The sequence below is a fragment of the Carcharodon carcharias genome, chromosome 2 (assembly GCF_017639515.1).
Source record: "Carcharodon carcharias isolate sCarCar2 chromosome 2, sCarCar2.pri, whole genome shotgun sequence".
In the NCBI taxonomy this organism is placed as follows: Eukaryota; Metazoa; Chordata; class Chondrichthyes; order Lamniformes; family Lamnidae; genus Carcharodon; species Carcharodon carcharias.
In genome coordinates this window covers 50362829-50379045 of record NC_054468.1, presented here as the reverse complement: position 1 = coordinate 50379045, position 16217 = coordinate 50362829, and the positions used below count along the sequence as shown (strand labels likewise).

Below are 16217 nucleotides of genomic sequence, written 5' to 3'. Positions count from 1 at the left end.
CCCACCCCCATGGGCCTCCAGCACACCCGCCCGCCCCCACAACCTCCAACCCACCCCCACAGACCTGCAACGCACCCCCCACCCACGGACCTCCAGCGCCCCCCCCGCCCCCCGGAACCTCCAAACCACCCCCATGGATCTCTAACCCACCCCCCCACGGACCTCCAGCCGTCCCGGAACCTCCAGCCCACCCCCAGGAGCCTACAGCACACCCCGCCCACGCAACCTCCAACACCCCCCTGGACCTCCAGCACCCACCCCGCCCCGGGAATCTCCAACCCACCCCCTCGGGCCTCCAACCCACCCCCAGCCCCGGAACCTCCAACCCACCCCCGCCCCCGGAACTTCTAACCTACCCCTATGGACCGCCAACCCACCCTCCCACAGATCTCCAGCAACCCCCATGGACCTCCAGCCCTCCCCCGCCCCCACGGGCTTCCAACCCACCCCTGCCCCCCGGAACCTCCAACCCACCCCTATGGACTTCCAACCCACCCTCCCACGGACCTCCAGCCCTCCCCCGCCCCCGGAACCTCCAACCCACCCTCCCATGGACCTCCAGCACCACCGCCCCCCCCACCCCCCCCACCCCAGCACCTCCCCGCCCCTGGAACCTGCGACCCAGCCCCCACGGACCTCCAGCCCTCCACCGCCCCCAGAACCTTCAGCCCCCCCACTGCCCCCAGAACCTCCAACCCATCCCCGACCCCGGAACCTCCAACCCACCCCCGCCCCCGGAACCTCCGACCCACCCTCCCCAACTAACATCCCCAGACCTCCAAGTACTTCCACCCAACGCCCGGATCTCTGACTGAGCCCACCTCCCACAACCCAGAACCTCCGACCCACCCTCCCCAATCCTCTGGACCTTCGAACCACACTCCTGGACAGCCCCCGGACACCCCCAACCCCCCAAATCCTATCCACTTACCTTAGACGCTTACCTTCCTCTGGCCTGTCAATTTCCTTGGCCCTTTAAACTTACCTGCTTTATGGCAGCAAGTGCTGTTAAAAAAAGGGGCGTGGTCTCCTTGAGTACGCTGGAGCTACACTTTGCTGGGGCCTGCCTTTTGATGCTGGCAAACGGAAGTGGCTGCTTAATTTTCAAGACCAGATTACGTAGGTATTTATTTCTTCTAATTCCTGTGGGCCAGCATTTTCCGACGCTAGTCGGAAGTTACGGCACATTGAATATATTCAAGGCTGAGTAGACATTGTAGTTTTCATCTACAAGTGAGTCAAAGATTATGGGAGGTAGACAGGAAAGTGGAGTTAAGGCCACAATCAGATCAGCCATGATCTTATTGAATGGCAGAGGAGGCTTGAAGGACCCAATGACCGCCGGCTTTTATTTCTCATGTTCTTCATTTTGACACACTACATGCTCCACTCAGTCCAGCCAAAAATGTAATTGAGGCCCTTTGACATCATAGATATCATTTTAATCAGCTGGGCACCCTCTTCATGCACTGCTCAGCCTGCCTAGTTTGAAAATCGTGCTTAGACCGATCTAAGCAAAAAAAGGGACAACAACCAGGAAAGTGACAACAGGACACTAAGTTCTAAAATTCCATTTCAGGTTTGTTTCCTTTCAATGGGAGGTCTGAAAATTCATCCCCATATAAAATACTTAAGCAGCTCAAAAACTCAAACTGAAACATCTTCAGAAATAGCTTTCTTCATAAAATTAAACTTCTGCCATTTAACTTTCGGCACGATGCTTGAAGAAATAAACTGATTAAAATATCTCAATGTTGTGTGGACCTACCCAATTACTGGACTATGTGCCAGATAATAGATAACATTCTGGGGCAGCATTTAAGTTCCCACATCAGCAGGTTTGAAGGCGGGGCTCAAGCGCGTGAAATCCAGTGGTAGCCTTCCCACTTATCTACCCACCCACCCAAACTGTCTGAACAGGGAGGGGGGGAGGGGAGGCATTGGGTGGCCAGCCCACCCTTGGGCCTATTGAGGCCCTTAGTCCACTTAAGAGCCTCATCCTGCCACCACTGGTATCTCTTATCTGTAGCTGGGGGGAATCGCAGCAGCTTTAGCTATGTGGGCTGGTGTTGGAAAAGTGGGTGGGGGCACCCTGTGATCATCGGAGGCATCCTTCCCCCAAAAGGTCATTCCCTGCCTTTAACCCCCCTGACCCGTGCCCCCTCCACGCCTCTCCCCACCTGCCAGTCTGTTGAACCCAGAGCCCCCCCACCTCCCTCACTAAGCACAGACCCCAGACTTATCTGGGCCCCCCAGCGTGGTGGGGCTTCCTGTAGTCCCAGAGGTTTCCAGTGCTCCCACTGGCGCTGAGAGTACTACCCTCTAAGGCAGGATTTCCTCCTGAAAAAGGGGTAGAAGTTTTGCCTTAAAGCAATGAATGCTGCACCCAGCATTAAATTGCTACGGGGCAGCTGTCGGGATCATGGGCGGGTTCCCTCCACTCCAGTGATTTCAGCGTCCCACAAGATCCAGCCCACTGATACATTTGATATCTTAATCTAGTTGTTCATTGCATCAATGGACTGCTTGCATATCTATAGTAGAATTTCCATTGTTCTTGAAATCAGGATCAGAACTGTTCTTCTGTAAGTAAACCTGTTTAGATTTAGCTACCAGTACTCCACTAGGGATCATACACTGGAATGCTAGTCTTTACTATTCTCTATTTTCTTAGCCCATTTTAATTTAGTTTATCTGCAAACCTTGCGCTTAACTGCATTTGTTTCGTATGCCATCAGAACATGCATATTTTACATCTCGTCTAGATTGGTTCTCCACATATCTAATAATGCGTAATAGGTTTTCCATTGATATTTGAGTTCATGCTAATTTGTCTGGTTTTCTTTTTATTCCATTTTATGCTGCTGGCATTGCCTTCTAATTCAGACTAATGGCGGCCACAGAGTCTGCTTTACTGGAGTTAGCTCATATATTCCACTTCAATGTGAGGTTACTGAGACCTTTTGCACATTTTCCATAATAAAAAAGGCATGAAATATTGATATTGCGGTGGGTGAAATTAATCACATCAATGGAACAAGAAAACGTTAATAATCCATCAGTGCCATTCCACAGAGTACATGTCCTATGAGAGTGTTAACAGTAGGGGAGTCCATGTCCATCTTGCCAAATTGAAAATGATTCATCAAGGAAAACGGCAGAGTTATTTTCAAGTAATATGAAGCATTATAGACCGCAAACATGGAATTTTTTTCTCCTATGCTGGCACCACGGTTTTGGTGGTAGAAATGCATTCAAAATATCAATAGGATGAACAAATAACAACTTTAAACACGTAGAGATGGGGAAATCTGAATTTCTAGAAAAAGCAAGGTGATAGCAAGGGACACCGGGATATTTGCTGGAATTTTTCACAGAGAAGGTGGCCCTACTCCCTGGCTGAAAAGTCAGGGGCGAGCCCACCTCTGCCTGGCTGGGAAGCTGTGACCAGATTTTACAGTTAATGGCCTGAGGTCCTGGATTCTGCCCCAGGTTGGAGGATGACTCACCTGCCAGAGCTGCTGACCAATCAGAGGGCTGGCAGCTCTCCAGTCCCAGCAGTGCCACCGGGAGTGCTGGCCACTGCTGGAACTGCGGCAGTCCCCAATGAGGAACAGTAATTCAGGCTGAATCCTAAGGTAATTCAGGGAGGCTTCGTCAGGGCCAGTCAGGTAGGGTCCAGCGAGGCGGGGTGGGGAATAGTGATTGGGAAGCCATTGAGGAGAGTGGAAGCAAACGGAAAAGGCAATTACCATTGAGGCGGGCCTCAGTTAGCCACAGGAAACATAAACACACCCTCCCGGCCACTCCAAGGCTGCAGGCAGGTTACCAGATAAACCCTCAAGTTACACCTATCGCGCCACTGGTAAAATACCAACAGCAGCGGGTAGGCGACAGGCAGGCTGCCCTTGCTATGTCACCTGATTTTATGTCTCCCCACTCCTTTCCCATGTTTGGGCAGTGCGGGGCAGGTGGTGGGCATAAAATTCTGGTCATAGTTTGAAATGATGACAACAGTAATCTAAAAAAAATTCAATTTTCAGTTTTTGCAAGGAAATTGTGAATTTATCTAATAAAGTTTGAATGGAAATTTGGAGATGTCAACTACCCATTGGTCTCCGCTAATAAATATATCATCACTCATAGGACATGCAATTATACCATACATAGAAATAACATAGTTGTGCATGTATGTTTTGAATCAGTTAATCTAATTTCATCAATAAAACAGAAAATGCTGGAAATGGTCAACATGTCTGGCAGCATCTGTGGAGAGAAAAACAGTTAAAATTTCAGGTCAATGACCTTTTTGCAGATTTTCTGACAATACATCATCGATGCAGCCAGACTTTGTACATTTCCAGCATTTTCTGTTTTTATTTCAGATTTCTAGCATCCACAGTATTTTGCTTTTTTCATCTTAATTTCCATTATTCATTCCAATATTTATTTGTCCTAGCACAGATAAATCCACTAATTAAATATTATTAATCTGTTGAATCAAAAATCTGCAATGGGCATCTAGTCAAGAACGCATGAAATACAGAACATTACCTTCTATATTACTAACTTAATTTCAGAAATGTGAAAGGTATATTAACCATAAATTGTAATCAGATTTTGAATTTTCTCATGAATACAACAAATCTCAATGCAATTTATTTTATAGGCAAATGTGATTTGATATTTTATTTATATTTGAATATGTAATTATGAAGAAAAATATTGGTTAAAAAGTTCCAAAAACTTTTAAAAACTGCAGCTGATGGAAATCTGAAACAAATTCAATAAATGTTGGAACCCCATCCTGGGCAGGTCAGTCAGCATCTGTAAAGGGAAATAGGCAAGTTATGAGATAGCTCCACTTGAAATTAAACTTTGGTACTCTTGTAGGTTGATGACTTTTGTATTCTTGCTCACCTGGTACAAAGTGTATTTTCTGTAAAATTTCAATATATGGGCAGAATGGCTGGAAAACTATGAAAATAATGTTAATGTCTACAGAATAAAATTCAATACTTCAAGATTTCTTCAATTCATACCAGCATCCAGGGATGGTCTATGTGGGTCTTTGACGTTCTGAATATTTTGTTCAATTTCAACTTTGATTAGGTCGGTGTCATCTTGCTCTTTTCTAAAGGAGGAAGGTTTAGCTGCTTCATTTCTTGATGCAACATCAGATTTCTTTGTCTTATTACTGCTCGTCATAGCTGGCTCCGTTAGGTCCAAGAGATCCAAAGTTGGTGACAAAACTGTAATATTAAATGATGTTATTAAAAGTAAGTAGGGTAGCCTTAGTAAACTCGATTTATATTTTCTTGTGAAAACATTTGATGAAAGCATTAGAGTCCTGAAAGATTACTGTACAGGGGTAAGTTTCTGACTGTAATTCCAGTAGGGATCTTTGCCCGTCAGCAAGACATAGACACATTTTGTACACAATTGTCATTTGAAATGGCTGGAAATCTGTAGTTAAATATTATTAATCTGTTGCTTCAAAAATCTGCAATGGGCATCTAGTCAAGAACGCACGAAATACACCTAACTTTCTCATGCAACTTGTTTGTGGATGAGACTTCTTAACAGCTGCATGAAGTAGGAAGAGTACCAATTATCAGTGATTGTTATGTAAAAATTAGGATAAATTAAAACTTTGCATGCAAGCAGGTCACCCATAATTAAATTTAACAAATTATAGCTGTGATTCTATGATACCACTCTCCCAGTGGGGAAGCTGTGCTTGGAGGCTTGTGGGGCAGAGAAGAGGCTGTAATTTTGCAGCCTTATTTCTTCAACCTGTGCTTCCTGTAATTACAAATTCCCAGATCATAGTATTGCTTCTCATAAGAAAACCAAATGAAATATTTTTTAAAATAAACTTATAAGCTTTACTATAAGTTGTCCTTCTGGTTGGTTACAGAAATGCATACATAAAATATTTTTTCATGCTTACTAATCTCTGTTGTTATTGTACAATGTAGTCTTAACTACAATGACACTGCTCTGAACTCAAATGCAACTTGTAATCATTGCAAATCTGCAGTACAATTATAGTGATTATTGAAATATCCCCAGTAGCAAGTTATCTAAATTCTTAACTTTACCCAAGTCCTGTCAGTTGTTTTGAGGCAAAGGGCTAAAATTTGGATTTCTTCTGTTTTCGGGGATGAGGGTCGCAATTCGTGACGAGCCTGTACCTAGTCCCATTGTGACAAGCAGTCCACAAACTTTGTGTTGCCTCCTCATTTGAATGATTGTAGCATTCAGTTGAGGTGTGACCGCTGCTGACTCACTGAATGTTCAACAGAGGGCCCAGCAGTGTGCATGGCTAGCACATGTTCCAGCTACCTGCACTTCTTCAAGGCAGCCTTCTCCTCTTAAAGAGGAACTGCATTCAAGACACAGAAGCCACTGTTGACTGCCTGCAGTGAAAGCCAGTCCAAGGAGAAGGAGACCAAATGGAGTAACAGAAGAAGAGAGAGGGCTACCAAGTTCTCAGATGCAGTGTTGGAGGCCTTAGTCCACGAGATCGCCAAGAGGAGAGAGGCCATGTTTCTGTAAGGGGCTAGGAGATCCCTGAGGTTCACTCTGAGAAGAGATTAAAAGCAGGTAGCCAAAGGAGGTCAATTCTTGCAGTTTGGTCCAATGATCTGGCAGTTTGGTCCAAGGATCTGGAAGTAGTGCCGGGAGATGTTCAAATACCTCATACAGATAATCAAGGTCATTAAGGAATGCATTTTCACATTACCTCTACTACCCACCATGTAACAAGCTCTCTCACTGCGCAATATACCTCAACCCCATTAGCACTCAGGCCTAACGTCCAGATACTGCACCTTATCCTCACACACCCACCAATGATGCCAGCCTCACACGACCTCTCACATCCTCTACATACTTCCAGCTATTCAACCATGGCAACCATATTACTCAAACACATTGCAACACATTCACTGACATCCTTCCCTTTCTCTTGCAAGACAAAGTGGCCCCTAACTGCAGCAGACACCAGAGAACTAGTGCAGGACAGGTGCATCTGCATTGCCCAAGCCCTTTGGACTATAGAGCCAACGGCGTCAGAAGCCAATGCATCCAGTGCTGCTGAGAACATTCAGGATGATTGTCTGTTCCTGCCATGGCTCTTCTTAAACCCCGCCCTCATCTTGTTCTCTGGCATAAAGTGAAAGCTGTAGGTTGTATGATAACAAACATCTTGCTTTCCACCCAACCCACTGCCTCCCCTCCCCTTACCCCATTCTTTCTCTCCTGATTTTCTGCTTTCAGATACCCAAGAACTGCCCTCTGGCCACCGAGTGGAGCTTCATGAGAAAAAGCAAGAGCTGCAGCACACCTCCAATGAAGGGGCAACATCATTCAATCTGAGACTTGCAATAGCCAGCTCAGATACTGGCATTGCATGAACCTTAGAGGGTAGTGTGGAGCTGTGATCTGCATGGACAATGTCACAGGGCATGACAGTGTTGCAGTCATGCCGGAGGATGGGGCAATTCATTTGGCAGCTCCCCGGAGGGCAAGGTCACAGCTGAGTTCTGCATTACCTTCTGTAACACATTTCCTGTCAAACTTTCATAGTGACCCTCCTAATGTTTTATAACAGCAGATCCTCTAACTCCACATGAGCAGCACCATAAAATAATAATGTGCACGTGTATATTAAAATGTGCAAAATATATGAGAATGCAAATTAATTACACACATATACACACAGACATATAGGACCGAATTTTCCCCCTGTCGGTGGGGGGGGGGGGTGGAGTTCAGGAGCGGGCGGGTGCAGGTGCACCTCCGATTGGTGCCCCCAATTGGCAGGGAGCCACCATTTTATGTGGCGAGTCAATTAAGGCACGCCCAGTGTGCCATCTGCCAGGAAGCGCTATGCGCTCCCTGTGCAAGCGTGGGGCGGAGATTCCCTCAGCTGGTAGTGTGCTCTTTCGCGCATGCGCATGAAAGAGTGCACTCATCTTCCTGAGGCTAAGTGCTGCCTCAGGGAGATCGGCGCCAAATTTAAAAATGTTAAAAATAGAAAAATAAACTTTCCCTGACATGTCCCCTCATGTGACACTGTCACATGAGTTGGGATATGTCCATCACTTTTAATTAAACTTTTATTAAATTTTTAAAAGCCAACATGAAACAGCATCCTGCCCGTGGATGAGGTTTCATACTTTTTCTGAAGCTGGCCAGGGCTCCCGGCCTGCTCGCCAACTTTAAGGTTAGAGGGGCAGGTCCTTTAAATACTGCAATTAGTTTTTAAATGGCCTCAATAGGCCATTGACAGGTCAGTGGGGGCACAGCTGATTCGGCTGAGCCCCCGCCGACCTGAAAATTGAAATGATGCAGGAGTTGGGAGTTCCACCCGACATCATCCTGCGTCTTTTAATGCATCAGCATGCGGGTCCCGCCCCCCTCCCCCGCTCGCCGACCGGGAAATACTTGTCATATAAAGGATTCAGTTTCACACCTTTGTGTATGTAGCCATTCACAAACTGGTATATAAGCCAGATAGCTAAATTGGTTCAGTGGACAATTTTAAGTGACATTTAAAAGGACCTTCATAATATAATTTTGGTTTGCTGGATGATGTCCTGGGGTAACATACCCATTGAGGCAGTCATCTTTTGAACATAACTACTTCTTGGATTATGTAAAACAAAATATGTTCTATTTTGATGTCACACACGGGTCAGTTGGAGAGAACACAAGAGTAATGAAGAAGTTCTCAGGATGGTGGAACAAGAAAGATCATTAGTGAACATCATCAAGAAAAGGCAACAAGGTTAGACTGGCCATAGTCTAAGGAATGAGAACTTGCTGAAAGAGGTGACTGATGGAAGGTTAGAGGGATGTAGGCTAAGAGGAAGAAAGAGAATGATGCTGTCAGGTAACTTGAAATTGAAATTAGAGGGGTCTGTGAGCAACTAAAGAGGAAAGCACGAGGCCATGAGGTGTGGAGAAATGAGCAGAGTATCTGACCTGAGGCAGATCACCACTAGAATTAAAATAACAGCATAGCACAGGTCACTGAGCTGTTCCTTTGTGTCTTTTGGCAGGCATTCTAGCATATAATACATGTAAGTGAATTTTTACTGATGAAATTTAAGGCTGAGAAAGGATGATACAACCTTAAGTCCTTTTCTCCATGGACTGAATAACCATACTGCTTCATATAAAGTCTAAAGAAAACTGCAGAGCAAACAACAAAGCAATGGGGAAAACCTGCTCAGCTAACACCTTAATTATTAACGAAACAAACCAGATGTTGATCTTTATTTTTAAATTAGGTGCCCTATTAATGTCACTTCTCAAATACTTTCTGACACTCGCATGTATTTGCATCCTTTTTGTAGCAGCTCACCAGGATCAAATATATTTCAGCCAACGTTAGCTCATAAAAGTTATATGGGTCAGGTATAAGAAAGTGTGTGTGTGTGTGTGCGTAGTATTTTAACATTATGTATTACATAGTTGCAAAAATGGCTTTCACGTATATTGCTTTTGCATTATACATTTTCAGAGCTAATGGAAAGAAAAGTGGGGCAGGATGTATTATGACAGGCAGCAGTGGATCAGCTATTTTGTAACCCCGTCTAAATTGAATTTCATCCCCATATTGATTGCAGGCTTTAGAACAAGGGTGCACAGATACAAGGTGCAGAATTGTCCCAGAATTGCATTAAGTATAGTAGCGGGCCCGCCAGCCACGATGGCAGGTTTTCATGCTGCATCCCAAACCCGCAGCATTACTTATATATTCCCAGGAAAAATGCCATTTCCATGGCGGGCAGGCTCTGATTCACCTGCCATGCCATCACCTCACTGCCTCATCACATCAGGCACTACATTTAAAGTACAGCCGCACTCAGTGCTTCCAGCCCAGGACTACAGCAAAGAAGACATGACCCCAAAAAACAAGAAAACTGCAGCTCTTGAGCGCCTTTTCGACACCATGAAGGCCCACTGTGATGTCCTCTACCCACACCCCACCCCCCACCTTCTCTGACCACAGAAGGGGCAACGTTACCACTCCGGCTTTGCAGGTAATGGCAGTGGTGATCAGTGCCAGTGCCAATATGTCACAGAAGAGGTTGACCATCCAGTGCAAATAGAGGATGAATGATCTCAACCGTACAGCCAGTGTATGTCAACCATTTCATCACTCTAAACTCACAAGCCCATCACACGTTCACTGGCATCTTGCTCACTGCCAGTTCCAGGGACAACATCACCCATCATCACACACATACCCTCACATCTTCATCTGGCCTCATCTCCTCTGGAACCTGCCTCCTCAGCCTTCACCATCGAGGCCACTTGCACAGATCAACATGTGCCCCCCACACACACCCTGGGATATCCTCCTTCCCCAGTACAACACTCACCCTGCAGCCTCTTCCCATGCCTGAAGCCTCTTCTTCCCCTTTCCCAAGCACCCCTAGCTCTGCAGCCATCGAATAGCCACCCACATATGGCTGATCTGGTAAGTAAAGAGCTACTCATGAGCCCCGCTATAAGTGACATGGTGCTGTTTATGAAGCCTGGCGCTGATGACTGCGAGTGCTGACCGAAGTAAGGTAGGCAAACAACTCTTGAAGTCCCAAGTAAAGTGCAGCCCGCCAAATGCATGCCTTATATATGCTGTTGTGAAACACATTGTCATGTTGTCCCGCCGACATGGGCGGACGATCCAGCTGGGGGGGATGACTCCAGTGGGCTGGCCTTATAATGATCTGCTGATGTATTACAATGAGGTTCCCGATGTCCGATGGCGGGAAATGTGTCCTGCCATTGGTGAACGGAGTGGATGATCGCAAACTGGTTTCATGATGCATGAAACTGATTTTTGGCCTTCTCGCCATATTGTCCACTCATAACCGAACAACCCTGGCGCCAGCGGGTACAGAAAATCCCAGCCAAGGTTAATGCAAGAGATTTAAGGCGGAGAGCAGACTAAAACTTTTGTTTTTACACAAGGGTTTGTACACTGAAAACACTTTGTAGGAACACCCAAATAAGATTAATTATGAGGGATTTATGACAGAGAATGGGAGATACTTTTTAAAAAAAAACTTAGAGGGATGCTAGAATGTGGAATGCACTAATAGAACTAGTGACTGAAACCGAGACCATACCAACATTTAAGAATAGGTTGGATAGTGATTGAAGGAAACAGGAATAAAAAGATATGGGAACAGAGAGGACACATGAGACTGAGATTGGCACACGTGGAGGTTAAGCACCAACAGAAGTTGATTAACCTGAATTCCCTGTTTCTGTTAGCAATTTCTATACAATTTATTTTTAAAACACACTATTCTAATGTTAAATTACATTCTAAATAAAGGCACAAACTTTCAATAATTTGAACATTCATGGTATAGAAATCACTTAAGTTTTCATATAACATTACAGAGACATCCCAATTTTAATAACATTTAATTCCAATTTCTGTAAGTATCAATGAACATGGTTACATATTAATCCCAAATAAATTACAATTACACTGGACTATTATTTGGAAAAATCTTTTTCAAGAATTATTGAGTTAAGTTTCTTTTCTTTGATATATTCAGGATAATGGTCACCTGCTGTGTTTGATGTCGGTGTACATGAAACTCTGTCAGCTTTTGCTTCAAGTAGAAAATCATCAATCGAGGGACTCAGGAGGGGTCGGCTCTCCTGTTGTTCATTCACCAGCTAAAAATAGAAATAAAAGAAACAGTCATACAGAGTTGGATGCAGGGGAGGGTTCAATTATAAAATAAACTTTCAATGAAAATGCGAAATCGATATTTCAAGTCAGCCAACTTGAACAGGGGCTCTGGTTTGTGTTGCCTTCAGAAATGTCTAGCTACATATAGCAAGGTTTTATATTTTGCTCGGTGAATCAGTGGTTTAATATTTTAAATATTGCAAAATATTCTTTGGTTCAAACGAAATATTTTTTCTGTAAATGCAAGGATATTTTTCTGATGACTTGTGTTGAGTGTGGGTAATTGCTAAGCAAGTGCCGCTGATAGCATTGTTGATGATGACCCCTTCCGTTACTTTACTGATGATTGAGAGTAGACTGATGGGGTGGTAATTGGCTGGGTTGGATTTGTCCTGCTTTTTGTTTACAGGGCATACTTGGGCAACTTTCCATGTAGCTGGTAGATGCCAGTGTTGTGGATGTACTAGAATAGCTTGGCGAGGGGCGTGGCAAGTTCTGGAGCACAAATCTTCAGTACTACTGTCGGAATATTGTTAGAGCCCATAGTCCTTGCACTATTCAGTGCCTTCAGCCATTTCTTGATATCACATGGAATGAATCGAATTGGCTGAAGTCTGGCATCTGTGATACTGGGGACCTCCTCTGGAGTCAATGGGAATCAAGGGGAAAACTTTCCAATGGTTGGAGCCATACCAAGCACAAAAGAAGATGGTTGTGATTGTTGGAGGCCAGTCACCTCAGTACAGACACCACTGCAGGAGATGCTCAGGGTAGTGTCCTAGGCCCACCCATCTTCAGCTGCTTCATCAATGACCTTCCTTCCATCATAAGGTCAGATGTGGGGATGTTCGCTGATGATTGCACAATGTTCAGCACCTTTCGCGACTCCTCAGACACTGAAGCAGCCCATGTCCAAATGCAGCAAGACCTGGACAATATCCAGGCTTGGGTTGACAAGTCAGAAGTAACAGTTCACACAAATGCTAAGCAATGACCATCTCCAACAAGAGAGACTCTAACCATTGCCCCTTGATGTTCGTGGCATTAACATCACTGAATCCCCTACTATCAACATCCTCAGGGTTACCATTGACCAGAAACTGAACTGGACTAACCATATAAATACTGAGGCTACAAGAGCAGGTCAGAGGCTAGGAATCCTGTGGTGAGTAATTCACTTCCTAACTCCCCAAAGCCTGTCCACCATCTACAAGGCACAAGTCAGGAATGTGATGGAATTCTCCCCACTTGCCTGGATGAGTGCAACTCCAGTAACACTCAAGAAGCTTGACACCATCCAAGTCAAAGCAGCCTGCTTGATTGGCACTACATCCACAAATATTCACTCCCTCCAACACCAATGATGCACAGTAGCAGCAGTGTGTACCATCTACAAGATGCGCTGCAGAAACTCACCATGGCTCCTTCGACAGAACCTTCCAAACCCACAACCAATACCATCTAGAAGGACAGGGCAGCAGATAGATGGAAACACCACCACCTGGAAGTTCCCCTCCAGGTCATTCACCATCCTGACTTGGAAATATATTGCCGTTCCTTCACTGTCACTGGGTCAAAATCCTGGAACTCCCTTCCTAACAGCACAGTGGTTGTACCTACACCACATGGACAGCAGCAGCTCAAAAGGCAGCTCCTCACCACATTTTCAAGGGCAACTAAGGACGGGCAACAAACGCTGGCCCAGCCAGCGAAGCTCGCAGCCCATGAATGAATGAAAAAAGGTATTATATTCAGTGTTATTATAACAAGTATAGCTGAAGCCTAATTCAAGCAAGATGTAATCAACCATTGGTCAAAGTGAATGGTTGAACCACAGGAAAGAAAAATCTATCTAAAACTGATATGCTCCTTGAATTGGAGTACGCACATAAGATTTTCAGGTTTAAGGTCAATGGTAATCACACTGAATGATTTGTTACATTGGCTGACACAATGGAGGGACATTAGCTGGCATATTGGAAATATTTTTTAATGTTGTTAATGTTGGAATAGGGATCACAGAGAAACAGAATGGAAAACTTTAAGAACAAAGTTGATTTTGTTTTTAGCAGCCCAGTAGGTCACCTGTAGAATTGTGCAGATTCAAAAATAAACAATTAAAAATATTGATCTGAATATTATAAGACCATAAGACATAGGAGCAGAAATTAGGCCATTCGGCCCATCGAGTCTCCTCCGCCATTCAATCATGGCTGATAAGTTTCTCAACCCCATTCTCCCGCCTTCTCCCCATAACCTTTGATACCCTTACCAATTAAGAACCTATCTACCTCGGTCTTAAATACACTCAATGACATGGCCTCCACAGCCTTCTATGGCAATGAATTCCAAAGATTCACCACTCTCTGGCTAAAGAAGTTTCTCCTCATCTCTGTTCTAAAAGGTCTTCCCTTTCCTCTGAGGCTGTGCCCTCTGGTCCTAGTCTCTCGTACTAATGGAAACTTCTTCCCACGTCCACTCTATCCAGGCCTTTCAGTATTCTGTAAGTTTCAATTAGATTCCCCCTCATCCTTCTAAACTCCATCGAGTACAGACCCAGAGTCCTCAAATGTTCCTCATATGTTAAGCCTTTCATTCCTGGGATCGTTCTCGTGAACCTCCTCTGGACCCTCTCCAGGGCCAGAACATCCTTCCTGAGATACGGGGCCCAAAATTGCTCACAATATTCTAAATGTGGTCTGACCAGAGCCTTATAGAGCCTCAGTGGCACATCCCTGCTTTTATATTCTAGTCCTCTCGAAATAAATGCCAACATTGCATTTGCCTTCTTAACTACCGACTCAACCTGCAAGTTAACCTTAAGAGAATCCTGGACTAGGACTCCCAAGTCCCTTTGCTCTGAAGACTTCTGAATTCCCTCGCCATTTAGAAAATAGTCTATGCCTCTTTTCTCCCTACCAAAGTGCATGACCTCACACTTCCCAACGTTGTATTCCATCTGCCACTTCTTTGCCCATTCTCCTAATATTAGTCAACTACCAGATTACCTGGTAATTGTGGTTTGTTTGCTCTTTAAATCAAGTTTTTTTTAAAATTGTCCTCTTTATGCTCCAGTATTTAACTCACATTTCAAAAATAACTTTAAGCAAATCCCTCATTCTTGTGATTGCTTTTGTTGGCCTGTGCAAAATCACATTTATCTTTGCACCTAACAGACATATTTTTAAATGCAGTAGTTATTCCTCATTAATGTGAATTTTCTATTTCCTGCTTCAGTCACTCTAACTGTAGGCACAAATTGTGAATAAGCTCTTAAGTTTTTTTAAAAGTAGGGAAGGGAAAAAGCAATGAAGCCTCAGCCCGGGCTAAGTCAAAAGTGACAGAACTCAATTTAAGGGTGCCAGAAGTAAAGGGATTCAGATGGAGTGAGTGTGGCCTGTAAATCAAGAAGGTGGGGTTGTTAGTGGGTGGCAGCAAGATCATAATCAAGCAAGTTGTAGAATGTGTGGCCTGAGGATGCTGAGAGCTGACAGGGACTTGAGGCTATGGATTTTCTGGGAGTGGTGATTGCTTAAGTTGGTTATGCAATGCAATGGCCCTTGGGAATTGCAGTGCAGTGTTTTCTTTCAGAACGTTAGGCTCCAGCTAGGCAGACCGGGAAATGAAGTATTGGGTAGGGTTGTGCTAAAGTTTAAGGCGTTCATTAAGTGCAGAGAGGAGTGTCAGGTCATTGTTAAGGATGGTTGGTGGGTGGAGAGGGAAGACAGCAAGTGAGAGAAGTAGTGAGGGTCAGGAAAGAGGCAGAAGGGAGCTTGAAACAAATGTGCGCCAGCGATCAAATTTAGTTTTTCCTGTGATAGTATGAATGTTTGTGTTAGTGTTGGGGTCTGTAATCTAAGTGTTAGCTATAGCAGGTGGAGGGGTGTGGTGGTGGGAAGGCAATGGGGTTAACCCATTGAAAATTCTAATTTAGCAGGGGACTTTAGGGGTACCAGGTACATTGGACTTTTGCCTCAGCTGTTGGGGAATTCAGGGGGGCAGGGCTCAGGAATCATGATCTGTGTCTTCATGGGAGCATGATTCTTGCTTTAGTTGGAGAGGGATTTTCCTTAGCAGAGGAGGAATGGTCTTCAGTTTTTCCCTCAGCACTGGGGAAGGAATAAGGTATTTGTTTCTTACATTATAAAAGTGACAACACTTCAAAAGTACTTCTTTGGCTGTGAAGTGTTTTGAGGCATCCGATGGTCATGAAAACCACTATATAAATGCAAGTCTGTCTTTCTTTCTGTGACTGATGGAGGGGGTGGCTTCAGGTACTTCATCAAACAGGTATGGTGATATCTTCTTCATAAAACAGAATCATAGAAAGGTTACAGCACAGAAGACGCCATTTGGCCTGTTGAGCCCACGTCAGCTCCCTGAAAGAGAAATTTCGCTAATCCATCAATGCCTCACTTTCCCCATAGCCCTACAAATTTTTTCCCTTCAATGACTTATGCAATTATCTTTTGAAAGCCATGATTAA

The 16217-nt window shown here is 44.6% G+C and overlaps 1 protein-coding gene across 1 annotated transcript in view; it reads right to left on the bottom strand.

Annotated features, from left to right (window-relative positions):
• The window catches only part of pex5la (peroxisomal biogenesis factor 5-like a), a 188355-nt gene that overhangs the window by 66184 nt on the left and 105954 nt on the right, over positions 1-16217 (bottom strand). Inside the window, exons 4-5 of the mRNA XM_041176635.1 lie at positions 11604-11715; positions 5043-5252 (exon numbers count right to left, since the gene is read on the bottom strand). Coding sequence (XP_041032569.1) covers positions 5043-5252; positions 11604-11715 — 322 coding nt within the window. The remainder of the gene's footprint in view (positions 1-5042; positions 5253-11603; positions 11716-16217) is intronic.